This window comes from Chelonia mydas, chromosome 18 (assembly GCF_015237465.2).
Source record: "Chelonia mydas isolate rCheMyd1 chromosome 18, rCheMyd1.pri.v2, whole genome shotgun sequence".
NCBI classification, from domain to species: domain Eukaryota; kingdom Metazoa; phylum Chordata; order Testudines; family Cheloniidae; genus Chelonia; species Chelonia mydas.
The window spans coordinates 19,693,459-19,707,219 of NC_051258.2; the positions used below are offsets into that span (position 1 = coordinate 19,693,459).

The window sequence follows — 13,761 nt, forward strand, 5'->3', positions numbered from 1 at the left end:
TATTTATTGAACATCAGATACTACCTCATGACTGTGAAAGAGAGAAGCTACAGGCATGGCTGAGCGACGGGCACAAGTATAAGAACACAGGGAGTGCAAAGTTACCCGCACAGAGCATCGTGTGCTTCTGCTTTTAGACAGATGGAAGGGTTAGCCTCGCAAAAGGAAGAAGAGCATAAGTAAGCGAAAAGATTTGTAAAGGAGCATTCCAACGCCTGGAGGAACGAGCACATGGCGGTGAAGAAATGTTAACTCAAATTGGAAGACAGAAAAAGATGTTCTTGCTAGCCTGAGTCTGCCTTACAGTCTCCTACAGTTCTAATTATATTTTCACCACTGATGGCCTTGCCCACGTGTCTGTATGGAGCAGGAACAATATCCATTACATCTCTGAGGACAGACACTCAACTAGAATAATTTGGCATAGCTCCATTACTTCAACAGAACTACACCAATTGACACCAGCTGAGGACCAGGCCCTGAGCCTTCAGTGTTACATGAGGTAGTTTCCACAGCAAATCTTGCAGAATTCACAGCTTACTGGGTACACTTCTCTGTCAAAGTAGTTCTTCATTAATACAGTTTATTCAACTCATTTCCTATCTCCATCCTTACCCCTCCCCTTTTGATTAAAGGATCCATAAAAGTCTAGACAAGAACCCAAAAAAAACACAAAGTTCCCACTAGAGTACTGGGGGACTGGGCAGAAAAGTAATTACACCCATGCAAGCCAAAAAGCTGGAGATGCTACAGGGCCCCCTCAGGACAGAATATTTTGACATGTGAAAGAACAACAAACAATGTATTGCTGATTGAAGCAGAAAGCCTGGATACAAGTCACTTGCCATCCCACAGAGCAGTGCTGAATGGTGGGTAGATAGAACATGTAGGATAAACAGCTCTCTGATCTGTTAAACAACAGCTTTCTCCTATAGTGGTTGACAGTGGTGTGCCAACTTTAGCCACCAGGCTTAAGCACTCTGTTGTTGCTGCACCAGGTTCTAACAAAGTTTGCCCAGATAGCGCAGACTGGACCAAACCATGTTATAACTGGGGCCAAAAACCTAGTCTACAGTCCTGGTCTAATTCAGTCATGGTTACAACACAGCTGTCTCCCGACATGGTTAAAGAACAGCTCTCTTGAAGTACTATTGGGACCGCAGCATGTGCCAGATCATTAAATAGCACTATAAAGCCTCACAAGATAGAAATATGCTATGGCCATATTGGAGATGGAACATCTATATTTTCACTTTGCTAGGGGTATAAACACAGTTTTAAGCTCAAAAGAAATCGAAGATAAAAAAAGAAAGAAGGTTTGAATGTAGGTTCCAGAAAGGCACTTGGAAACCCAGTGCACATTTCCATGTGAGCCCACGCCAGATGTGATCAGTGAAAAAACCCTTGACTTCGGAAACTGAAACCCTTCTGCCACAAACGAAACAACAGCTCCACATTATCAAGCCAGCCTTTTTGCATTCTAGATTCTCCAGTTCTGCCAGAATTTCTACTGAAGTGGGTTTGGGCCAGCAATGACCCTCCCAAAAGCCTTCCTTTTCTAATAGCATTATACAGGTCCTTGTTTTTGTCACCCACAAATCAAAGTTCATCCCTCACCTCAATTTCTGGTAACAATTTGCCACCTCCCTCTTTTTTTATTTTTCTGGAGTAGCAACAGCCTCATTCTCCTTTAGTCAGGGCTCAGCCTGAGTTCCTGCCAGTATTGGCTCCACGTGCAGAGACACCCAGGACTAACCGAGCTAACCCTGGATCCTGTTAAAAAGAAGATAAAATACACAAGCTGCCTGTGACCGGGAATATTATCCTAAGATACTCTAAGTGCTCAGGGTTAGCCAAACACAGAGGCACCCAGCAGTGGCACTGCTGGAGTTACAGGGAGTCAGGAACTTAAATAGCCAAAGCAGAGAGGCAGGAGTGGAATTGCAGAGTTAACCACGACAGCAGGATGGTAAGGTAGAGCATGTTGCAGCCACAAGGCTCCTATTTTTTCACATTTACCCCCTTCCCACCAAAGTATTATTTTAACTGGTTACCTGAATCACCTTTGCCCCCACTTTGAAATCTCAAGGCTCGTGAACGGAAGCAAGAGAAAATCATTGGCTTTGAAGTCTGCTTTTCAACCTACATTGCAGGCACAAAGCAAAAAACTTCCAGCTTTGTTCCGCCCGGGGCTCATACGCAAAAATACCCAAACAAACAAAACTTAAAAGGGAACAACAGGATCTACTGACTTATGCATAATAAGAAAATAAATGGCATTTGTTCTTCTATCACATCAGCAACAGGCACATGATGAATATTTAAATAGCCCAATGCCTTTGTTCTCAGAAGGCCCAGACATACTTCATTCTTTATGAGAATCCGGCATCCTCCATGCACTCTGCTTATTATCCCCTGAATCAATTCTTCTACAAACAGTCCAATGCAGTTAGAGATTATTCCTACACCTTTGACTTTCAGTACGTACAGTTGGGATGACAAGTTAAGAGGTTTCTCTAGGCAGTTCTCTTTCCCTTCCTCTTGCTCCCTTCCTGTATAGAATTATTCACTTCCTCTATAGGAAATTCATTACAGTAGTCACTTTTCTGAGTTCAGCTGAGAGTATTATCTGCCTGCTGCAACTGGGTTATTAAGGACCCACAGAGTTTCCTTTGACACAATGGACTTAGCCTCCTATATTATCATCCTTTAAATCAGAAAAATAAAAATTGGCTTGCTAGACACATCTTACTCTTTCATCCTCACTTCAAGAAGCAAAGTGCAAGAAAATGGGTCTGCAAGCCCTTCTGGAGAACAAAAGAGGACTAGCTGTAAGAGACATTTTCCAATGCCCCAGGTCAATTACAATCAAAATCATTTTAAAAATGGATATGAAACCTGTTGGCTTTCATTCTTTTGATGTCAGGACAGCCAAGCACGCACACCCTTTGTTAGTTCTCCTGTCTATCGCCTCTAATGAAAGCTAAATGTTAATGACGTTGGTAGAAAATGCATCTCCCAGTGCTAATTAAAAAAGGAGCTGATGATTTTATTCAGTTACTGAGCATGAAATTAATAATATTATCATGAAGAATATACATGATACTCCCTCACTAGTAACTTTTACTTCTATGTATGTACTTGGCTAGATCAGTGTGAGATCCAAGAGAATATTTTTCTTTTTTCAAGCTATCCAAATATACCATTTTAATCAACCATGTTCCATAATAAAAGCAAATACTAATAATATTTTGCACCTCCATAGCATAATCCATCAAGAGATTTTAATACACTTTAAAAACATTAAAGGAACCTTGTAACACACTTGTGAAGTAGGTACCTTTATATCCATTTTACATATGGTTAAGCTGGGGCAAAGAGAGATTTACCAAAAGTCTCAAAGCACGGCAGTGGAAGAACTGGGCCTAGAACCCAGCAGTCCTGACTCCAAGTCCCTCATTCTAAACCACCAGAGATATCACAGCCCCAGCTCATTCATACCAGACAGTTAACTTCCTGTTCTGGGAGTGTGACATTAACCCTTTCTACTGTGGTCCTGACAGTACTAAACGCCAGCAGTTTAAGAAGTCCCAACATCCTTTATAAGGGGAGATCCGCCGAAAAGAAAGCGGGTAGGGAGAGCCCCAAGTTCAGCCAGCTGAATTCCAAGCATGAAAAATCCTAAAATATAACCAAATATCATTTGACTGTTTTCAAGATATAAGGGGAAGCGTCTCTCAGATTATGTAAATTCATGAATGAACCTCTCTCTCTCATTCTTATTTAATAAGTGCAGGGAGGGGCAAACAAAACAGGAAGCACACACAGTTGAGTGTCCATAAATTTCCAGCCAAATCTCACAGGGCTCCTGCACCACAGTAGTGAAACACATTTTTGTATATGAACAGTTCAAAGGCTTCATTTGTTCAAAAGCTTCATTTCCAAGGCCTCCTCCTATGATGAAGGGGTGAGAAGCACTCCAGGAAATGCTGAGCAAGAGGAATTTGTGGGCAAATTAGCTAACTATCACTGGCATGTTCACTTACATAACCAGCAATTAACGTTATGTTTAATGATAACTCCACTCAGAGCTGGGATTACAGCTTTCTGCAGCTTCTGCCACTGGGGCACTTTAAATCACCAGCTTGTGATACGTTTTAAAATGTTAGTAGCTTTTGGCAACTGGGTAACTGAATAATGTGACCGTGAAAATCTCCGTGTGTTAGAATGTGGAAGTTCTATACAAAACAGAAAGTGGCTCACACCACTTCACAGGAGTCCAGAGAGAAACTTCCTCTCCCATTAAAAAAAAGTATTCTTCTAAGACAGGAGTTTACAGCATCTGCCGCAGCGTACTGACCATGAAATAAGCATGCAAAGACAACTGGAGTGAGAAGAAAACCTCATCGGTGCACAGTGGTACTTACAGTAAAGGCAGCCAGCATCCCCTCCAAGCTGGGACCATCCTGGGCAGCACTTGTACACAGTCTGGTATTCCATGCTGTACACCTGCCTGTAGTCTGTGTAATATGCTGTTCTAAAACACAAAACACAACCACCATTAACCCCTGGAGCAGGAGGATTTACTACGAAAATGGAGTGCACGGAAGATTCAGTTCTGACTGTAGCACCTAAATAAAAAGAATTCAATTTCAAATACTTTGCCTATTTTCCCGCATATTCTAATAACAATCATGGATCGTAACATAATGCTTTTCAATCCATTTTAAAGAGGTAGGAGACAGCCCAGGGGGAGCGGGCTCCAGAACAAGCCTAGCACTTCTCTTCTTGTCCGAGCTGTGTATTTCATTAATTCCTTTGCAGTTTTGTGAAATCGCTTCCCCCCTAATTTAAACTGCTGTTTGTCAAAGGAAAGTCAATTTATAAAAACAACAGGTATTTAAATCTAGCACCGGTGAGCGAGTCACACCGAGGGGCTGATGAGAGCTCAAAAACTATTTGGCTTATGATGAAGGAATTTAAAAATATATACATATATATATGCTAGCATCCTACCGGAAAACATCAAGCTATTCCATGCGCAGACGGCTCCTGATGCAGTTGTGGATTAACCAACAAGCTACTCACACGCAGAGCTGTGGGGAAGTTTCCAGTCTCCTCAATTCTCTTGCTCCCCCTTAGCAACCATGATGAACACTCAACCCTACATCACTGCACATAGGACTGGAAGGGACCTTCTGGCTCATCAAGTCTTGTCTCCTACTATCGCAGTCAATACAGTTCTAGAATCCCATTCTTAAATGCATCAAGCTCTTCTCGGGGCTCCTGCCACTCCTTTACCCCTTCCAGAACTGTTCTATTTATATAAAATAAAACTAGCTTCATGACTGACAGCTATGGCCACTAAAGGGGTGCCAGGACATGGGGTGCCAGATGCAACACTGCTTTTCACATGAACCCAGTACTGGGCTCTGTGTAAAGAACCCACCGTCCGGGCCAATTTCTTCAAAGGGTCCCTGAGGACTGAAAACCTTCACAGCAATCCTGTGCCGAGTTTCTAGTGAACCTGCTCCTCTCCCAGGGAGGGGTTATTAGTCTTACATTCAAATTAGTGTGGTGCATTTCAGAGTCTGGCTGAATTGGAACCATAGAATCATAGGACTTGGAAGGGACCTTGAGAGGCCATTTAGTCCAGTCCCTTGCACTTATGGCAGGACTAAGTATTATCTAGACCATCCCTGACAGGTGTTTGCCTAGGGAGATTGTGGAATCTCCATCACTGGAGATTTTTAAGAGCAGATTAGACAATTTGCTCCCAATTAACAGCCACCCCAATATCCCACCCGACCAAATCCTGAAAAACCCCCACCAGCTGCCATAACAAATCTATTGCACAGGGTAAATAACAATGATATCTAACTCGTAGAAATCAAAGCCCTTCACAAAGGAGGTCAATATCATTATCCCCATTTCTCAGATGGGAAAACTGAGACACAAAGAGGGAAGTAACTTGCCCAAGGTCACCCAGCAGGCTAGTAGCACAGTCAGTAATAGAACCCAGGTCTGCTGAGTCCCAGTCCTGTGCTCTATCCACTAAGCCATACCACATCTCTTGCAGCAGCTGAAGCTCCAGAACTTCTCAGGGTCTAGCAGGATCACTATGGTTATTTTTGGTAATGCCCACGGCCCTGAGCAGGAATGGGGCTCTGTTACCACAGACATTGTACTAAGGCAGAAGCTGAAGATCTTTTAATGACTCCTGCTCATGACTTCCAGGTGAGATGTCAGTCTGACGAACAGATGTTGAGTTAAAACATAAATAAATGTGACACTTTTCCCCCTGAAAATTTAGTGCTCTGTGTATCTGAAAATCAAAAGCCGAGATAAAACGTTTGAAACTGATTTTAAAAATCCTACTTTGGCAGAAAATGAAACTGTTCACCCAAAGCACAATGGACAAACAGCAACAACAAATATTTGGCACAGCTGAAAGTGTTGTATGCATCCACTGAAAATATTTACCCTAACTAATCCTGGTTGTTTGACTTTGTCTACATGACTCTACAAAGAAACTAAATAGTGATGCACTAACCAAATTAATTCCCATGAAGGAAATCTTCAACTACACTTCATTGCCAATGAGTATATGAGGTCACAGCTGATAAAAATAAAAACAGTTACCCATTTTTGTAGAAGCTTTTAGCAAATTGTGAAGTAAGTAACCTGGGTTCACACACAACTAAGAATGGAATTCACTAAAGACAGCTAGCAATCAGGCTGAAATCTATCGGGATCTCTTGGTGTCAAGAGCTTCCCACCACCCAATGCCTTGTGTTCAAAACAAATATTGCTTTTAATGTAATGTAACGTGCATTAAATTGTGCAAAGTTAATGCCAGGGATGCGGTATGTAACTAACCCAAAAGCATTCAGTGTAGAAATGAATAATATTACCTACCAATGAGTGGGGAACGCAAACATTTCTATGCATTGTCGTGACAAGAAAAGATTTTTTCCCCATGCAGATTCACTGAGACATTGCTGGACTGTACTACAACAGTCAGTGTGGGGTTTTTTTTTAGGCTGCATAGACTCATACATGGAGGGCAAGCTGCTCCAAGGAAAATCAAAGGACAGCAGGAAAAACTTTATAGACTGTATTCTGCCCTTGGATGTTCATGGGCAGCTCCTATTTAGGTCAAAGGGGAGTAGAGGAAGCAGTGCTTAATCCTAAAACTCTCTAAGATATTATAACATGGAAGCAGTGGAACTGAGATAACAGAGGCTAAGAACTACGGGAGAGGAGTTGAGGATATTGAAAAGTCCTGCCATATGCAAAACTTCACAAAGAAAAATGGGATCCAATATAACATTCTACAACAAATGAAGCACTAAATATGCCAACTGATCCAGACACTGAAAACTAGACTGGAGAAAACACAGCTCTTGGAACCACTCTCCACACCTGCTGGGATGACTCAATAACTTAGGTGTTTTTGCATCCCTAATTTGAATGATTCTCTGATCTTTTTGTTCAACTGAGCACTGGCACAACTTCCTTCAGGAGTTCCCCCCCTCTAGAAGTTGGTAGGATGGAGAGCTACTCTTGCTATCTAACAGAGCATCCAGAGATGTTGCGCAAAAAGAAATGGCAAGATATAGGTAATGGGACCCAAAACAATCAACATTCCCCAAGACGGCATAAAATACCAGCTCAGCAGCAAACCGTTAATCTGTCAAGAGATAACAGTTATGAAAAGCATTCATTCTGATGGCAAAGCAAAGCCACCAGCTAGTGCAGCAACCCAGTGTCAAATTCTCTTTTTTCTTGCCCTCCGTTAGAATCAATAAAACCTAATAATGCGGGAGACTCTGCACGGAGCCTGGGTTCCATTCTGCCCTCAACAGATTTCTAAATGTCTAGTTGAGCTGTGTGAGAGAACAGCCTTGGCCCATCTCCAACTAACTTTATAAGTCAGGCCCAAGATTAACACATTTACTGAATCTTGAACCCAAGGTTCAGTTCAAGTAGATTTAAAATGTGATGCAAATATTTTCCACAGTCCCAATTGCCAGTGCCTCTATGGATGTCACAAAGTATAAAGAAAGTGGAAGGCGGAATAAGGAGGTGTGGAAAGAACTGTTAAAGGAGATTGTTTATCTTAGCTTTTGTTTTCTCTTTCAGAGTTTCTGGCCCAGAGTTATTCAGAACAGCCAGAGCTAATGGAACTCTAGCTTAGAAAAATACTATAGTGTCCTGCTGATGAAAGATCCATTTACATACCCTTGAGTACACGGCATACATGCATCAGCGTGTGATTCCTGAAGGTTATGTCAAACTAAACTCTTTGTTGTTAAAACAGACACAAATAGTACCAAAAATATAACATTTCCAGGAGCAGCTAGCTATACAACCCCTTGGATGTTTAGTTTATCCAATGCAAAACAATTTTTCACACTCTAAACCAGCAACCATCATGTCTTGAGGTCCCACATATTAACACACCAGCAGGACCACAGAATCACAGAAGTGATAGTTGGACAAGACCTATTAGATAATCTAGTCCACCACTACTAATGCCCCGGTCAATGAAGGACTGTTCCCTACAGTCAATTTTCTAGCATAAAGTGTTATTTATTTTTATAAAATGTGGCAATCCCAATAATCTGGGCCCATATACAAATTTTATAAAAACAACCACTATCACTTCAAGCAATGTCCAAAAAAAAAAAAAACCCCAAAAAAACAACCAACCAACCCTCTCAAACCCAACTGACTCTTGGACAATCCGGGTCCAGACACCCCAAGGGAAGAACAGAAGGTTTAAACCCTCAAAACTAAGCAATTAAACCAACTGATTGCACACAGTGTTATTTTACTGTAAGAGTATATTGAGTAAGATCTTTTATGGAAGCTTGTAATGCCCTGAACAGTCACTCTGAGATAGGCATACAGGTTATGGTTATGAACGTGTTAATTACAATTACAGTTTTCTATACATACAGTGGTGCCACTTCTGCTCTCCATTGCCCCAGTATTCACCCGCCCTCCAGAAAAAGCCTGAAAAAAAACGAAACAATGCATTTGTCAGTGGACTCTGACTCACACAAAATTCATCCATTTTAGCAGGCCTGCTATGGGTTTAGGCTCCAAATGATATCACTTTACCAGTATCTGCAGTGCCACAAGAACATACACAGGGACACCAGGGGCTATCGATAATTACCACTAACGTTTACTGAATTATTCTCCACACAGCCCTACAGACAGCTGCTCCTCATTAAGCAGGTGAAACTACACAGAAGCACTAAACTGCACTAGGGAGAGGAATAGCAGATGCTGTATTTTCCTAGTCACGTCCATTAACTCAGATAAGTTGCAGCCAAGTTCAGACCAGCCTTCTGTGTGTCAGATCCTGAGTCTGTTAATATGTTTCCTGAACCCAGTGTTGTTGGAGCACAGTCCAACTGGAGCAGCTCCAGTGGGTGAAACGGAGGCTGCATAACATTCACATGGATGCCGTAACCGTGCACTCCAGTGACTTCAGCTGCACGGCACAAGAGAGTTTGGCATCAGATCGTCATTCTAATGGGATGTATTGCTGCTGTAATGGAAACTTCCAGCAGGAAGATCAGAAGGAAGAGAACAGCAGAGACAGCCTGATGAAAGGATTTTTAAAGTTCCTTTTATATCACTTATTTTTCATATTCGATAGGTAAATTCTGCTCCCGGTTACATGGGAGCAGCCCCATGGTTTTTGGCAGAAACTAAATCCCAGCATTAGAACATACAAGCTGTCATCCACCCTGGAATTGTGAAACACCATTTGCCCCAACCCACTATTTGGCCACCTCTGAGGGCTCTGATTTCCACCCTCAGACAAGGTGATGTCTCTTACCAAGACTGCTCTCAGTGTTGGGTCTGTGTGACTCTGTAAATTAGCTAGCCAAACTATGAAAAGAAAAGGAGTACTTGTGGCACCTTAGAGACTAACAAATTTATTTGAGCATAAGCTTTCGTGAGCTACAGCTCACTTCATCGGATGCATTCAGTGAATTTCCACTGAATGCATCCGATGAAGTGAGCTGTAGCTCACGAAAGCTTATGCTCAAATAAATTTGTTAGTCTCTAAGGTGCCACAAGTACTCCTTTTCTTTTTGAGAATACAGACTAACACAGTTGCTACTCTGAAACCAAACTATGAAGTTATCTTGGTGGGCCTCTGCTCAGTTCCTAGCAGACAGGGGTCCACTCCAAAAACCCACCAGCCACCCAAATCTTGTTTGGAGTCTTAATCCAGAAGCTAAGGACTGAACGGGCTTGGATAATACACTCTTCTCTTTCTCTTTTAGGAATGGTCAGGCCACTTAAGGGGTGATGTACCTCGGAAGACAGAATGGGGAATCAGGCTGCAGCTGCCTGCACTGTGTCTGTTGTGGACAAACAGAGAGACCTTTGGTCTATGGGGCTGCCAAGTCAGCACATTTCACCAGCACCACAATTCACTAAAAAGTGCATAAACCAAACCAAGACCAAACTGAAACAAATACACAGAATCTTTTTTTCTTTTTTTAACCAAAAAAGGCAATAATAATACATAGTTAGCTTAAACCTCTACCTTCATCCTGTGTACAAGGCAACTTCTGTTCACAAGTAGACAGATGTTCCCAATGGAAAATTATGTTGTTTTAGTTCCTTGATTTACAGTGTCAAAAAACATGCATTAGCAACCTGAAACAGACATTTGTGACTGGAGAACTGCCAGCCTTTGAAGTATCAGCAGACAAGGCACCTATCATTTCAAAGTACTCCCTCAAACACAGTCAGAGAGACAGACTCTATGACTGAAAATCAGAGGGTTTGTTTGTTGCTTTATTACCATTACATAGATATTATCACCAAGATAACTACTGACAGTTATAGGTTAAGAGCAATTCCTTAAACCCAACACTTAAAAACTGTCTCTAGTCCAAGGTACCTCCTTGGAATTAGTTTCCTGATGCAACTTTAAAAAAAGACTTACAACTGTTCAAGGGGACGGGGAAATAGAAAAGGGGGCAGAAAGCAATATAATGCTTGGCCCTACCTACTTTAGCCAGGACAGCAACCAGAGAAGGAAAGATCCAGAATTCAGCATTTGCAGTGTCCTTCCTTCACAACCCACTTCTCCAGCTTTCAACAGCCTCTATGCTCCCAAATTAGGCTCACCTGCTACTTATCTGATATCCTAGGAAGCTAAACACCTGCAGTCACTTTCAGTTCAGACCACTGCACTTCAACTACTAAAGGCCAACTTCATCCCTGACACAGGCAAGTGTAATCCACCTGACTTGTGTATAGTTGTACCTGCTTACATCGGGGCTAAATTTGGTCCTACTTATCTATATTACACCCATTTTTAAGGAAGCCCTATTCTGCATCAAAGCAAGCATCAAGTCATCTGCTTCATGATAGCAGTTATCATAGTAAATCTCCCCAACAGCCGCCATCACCTCTCAGAGCAGACGTTACAGCTCTTCTGGCAGTGCCAGCCCACCGCTCCTCACCGATTTCATCCACAGACTACCATGCTGCCTCACTCAGTGGTGCTCGAAGGTTACAGAGATGATCACTGATGCGTATCTGCTGTTAACAAACTCCACATCACAGAGCCAACAGCAGCTGAAGACCACAGCTGAGCTGCTGACAGCATCCTGCGCTAATTTAATCTTTTCCCAGAAAATCTGACATGCATATTGCCCAGTGCCGGCTGGAAGACAGCCCATGGATGGCAGCATGTTATTCCCTGATTCACAGATTCTAAAGCCAGAATGGACCATTATGATCATCTAGTCTGACGTCCTGCATCACGTGGCCCATAGATTTTACCTAGTGAGTCTTTAATCAAGCCTCGAAGAACTCCACTGCTAACTGCAGCATAGGCAATTTCAGCCTGTAGACCTTTATCTGTTCAGATTTTTAGCTCCGTACAGCCAGAGAAGCCAATGAACCCGCATTAAACATTTCAGTGACTAAGGACCAGAATCCTACTTCCACATAAGTCAATGAGAAGTTTTTGCCACTGATTTCTGAAAGACTAATATTAGGCCAGGAAGCAGTGCACAGTGAATGTGCATACATCCGCTACGCCCACAAACAAACCTCAATGTGAGTCAGCATATTCACTGGCAATTTGACTGTCTCGGAATCAGTCTTCAGCCCAGAACACCGTACAGTCGTATTTCAGAGGTAGCGTTAGTACCGCATTGTACCTTTTTTAAACAACAACCTTTCTGGAAAACCAACAAACAAATCATAATTTAAAGTAAAATCCCAATCTAACATGGTCAAAACCCAGGCATGGAATCTGATATAAAATGCAAAAGGGATGTGTGTCAGTGTCTTAGTTTCAACACCTTTTCTATCCTGGAACAGAGCCAGTCCTCGAATCTCTGCCTGAAACTTTTTTCCATTAGAATCCGGGGAAGAGTTTTGTTACTGTTAAAAATCAGAGCATGTCCCTCAATTGAATTTTCATGGCTTGGGTTGATTCTCTGTACTTTCGTATAGTAACTGCTCCAGGCAATCTTATTATTCTTCTGATTATTGAGCAGTCTTTGCTCTGATAAGATTAAAAGAAAATGGGAATATATTAATATTCTTAAACCCCCCAAAAGATGGGATTTCCAGCTCAAACTGATTCCTAGTATTGTCAGTTTAAAATGTGGCCACGGACCCCGAACAACTCTCCCACAACGTATCTGCTCCCAGTCCAGCACCAGACTGGATTACTGCATTGCAGATACAACCAAAGCTGTGCAGGTAATTGATTTTTGGTTCAGTGCCAAACCTGGAAAAAAACATTCATTTCAGGTCAAGGAAAGGTTTCATTGGACCTGAAACAAAACAGTCTGGCAGGCCCAAATCTGCAACTTTCAGCAAAAATAGTTTCAGCTGAAAAATTTCACCCAGCCCTAGATACAACTACAGTAAGGATCAGGTGGAAAACTCAGCTAGTGAAGAATGTAGATTCCTACGTGATTTGTGGTGCTTCCCATATGGAGCACATTACAACTGTGCTCCACAGAAAACTCTGATCTGCAGTTCTATGTGTTGGTTTTAATCTATAAAGCCCTTTAATGATTTGGGTTATGTGTTTCTTAGAGACTGGACTCTCTCCTGTTAAACCACAGCGGTTGAGATCAGCTGGGACACTCAGTCTCACAGTTCCTAGATTGGTTAGGATCTGGGGGCAGGACATTCAGTGTGAAGAGTCCTTGACTCTGGAACTCGCTTCTCCACATCTGTCTGTCAGAGTCGGAATTTGTTGACCTCTCTATTTATGTCGACTTTTAGTGGGGGGGTGAATGGGAAGGTAGGGCAGAGCTTGTGTTTGTAGGGGGGTGAGAAGCATTTAATGTTTTGTTAGTGTTGTTTCATCAGATTTATTTTGTGATGTGCTCTTCATTGATTTTCCATGGGCCTAAAGTCTTGGGATAGGAATAGTATAAAAATCAAACAAGCAAATATCTGCTTATTTTAATTACAAAAAGACAGATTTTGTTCCTGTACCTTGTAGCAAGATAGGAACAAATACAGATCAGGGTAGTGAGACAGACTCCATTTTGCCATCATCCACAAAACTGTTAGCTACATTCTGACACATTCCCGGTGAGGCGAGAAGCAGAAAGAACTCAGCTAGCTTGTAAGGCCGCAGGATGAGTCTGTGGTGGCAGCACCTGAGATAGGTGAAGGGAGGAATCACTTCTGCGACCCTGTTAACACTCTGAAGCTGAAATTGTTGAGAATGAAACATTACTC

The 13,761-nt window shown here is 42.2% G+C and overlaps 1 protein-coding gene across 5 annotated transcripts in view; it reads right to left on the reverse strand.

Annotated features, from left to right (window-relative positions):
* The window catches only part of MEGF6 (multiple EGF like domains 6), a 255,996-nt gene that overhangs the window by 222,174 nt on the left and 20,061 nt on the right, over positions 1-13,761 (reverse strand). For 4 of the 5 annotated variants that reach the window (XM_037881096.2, XM_037881095.2, XM_037881094.2 and 1 more), the window contains one exon: positions 4,428-4,537. In XM_037881096.2, coding sequence (XP_037737024.1) covers positions 4,428-4,537 — 110 coding nt within the window. Of the gene's footprint in view, positions 1-4,427; positions 4,538-11,051; positions 11,136-13,761 lie in introns of those variants that run through there. The other variant, XM_043531541.1, reaches the window with a different exon arrangement.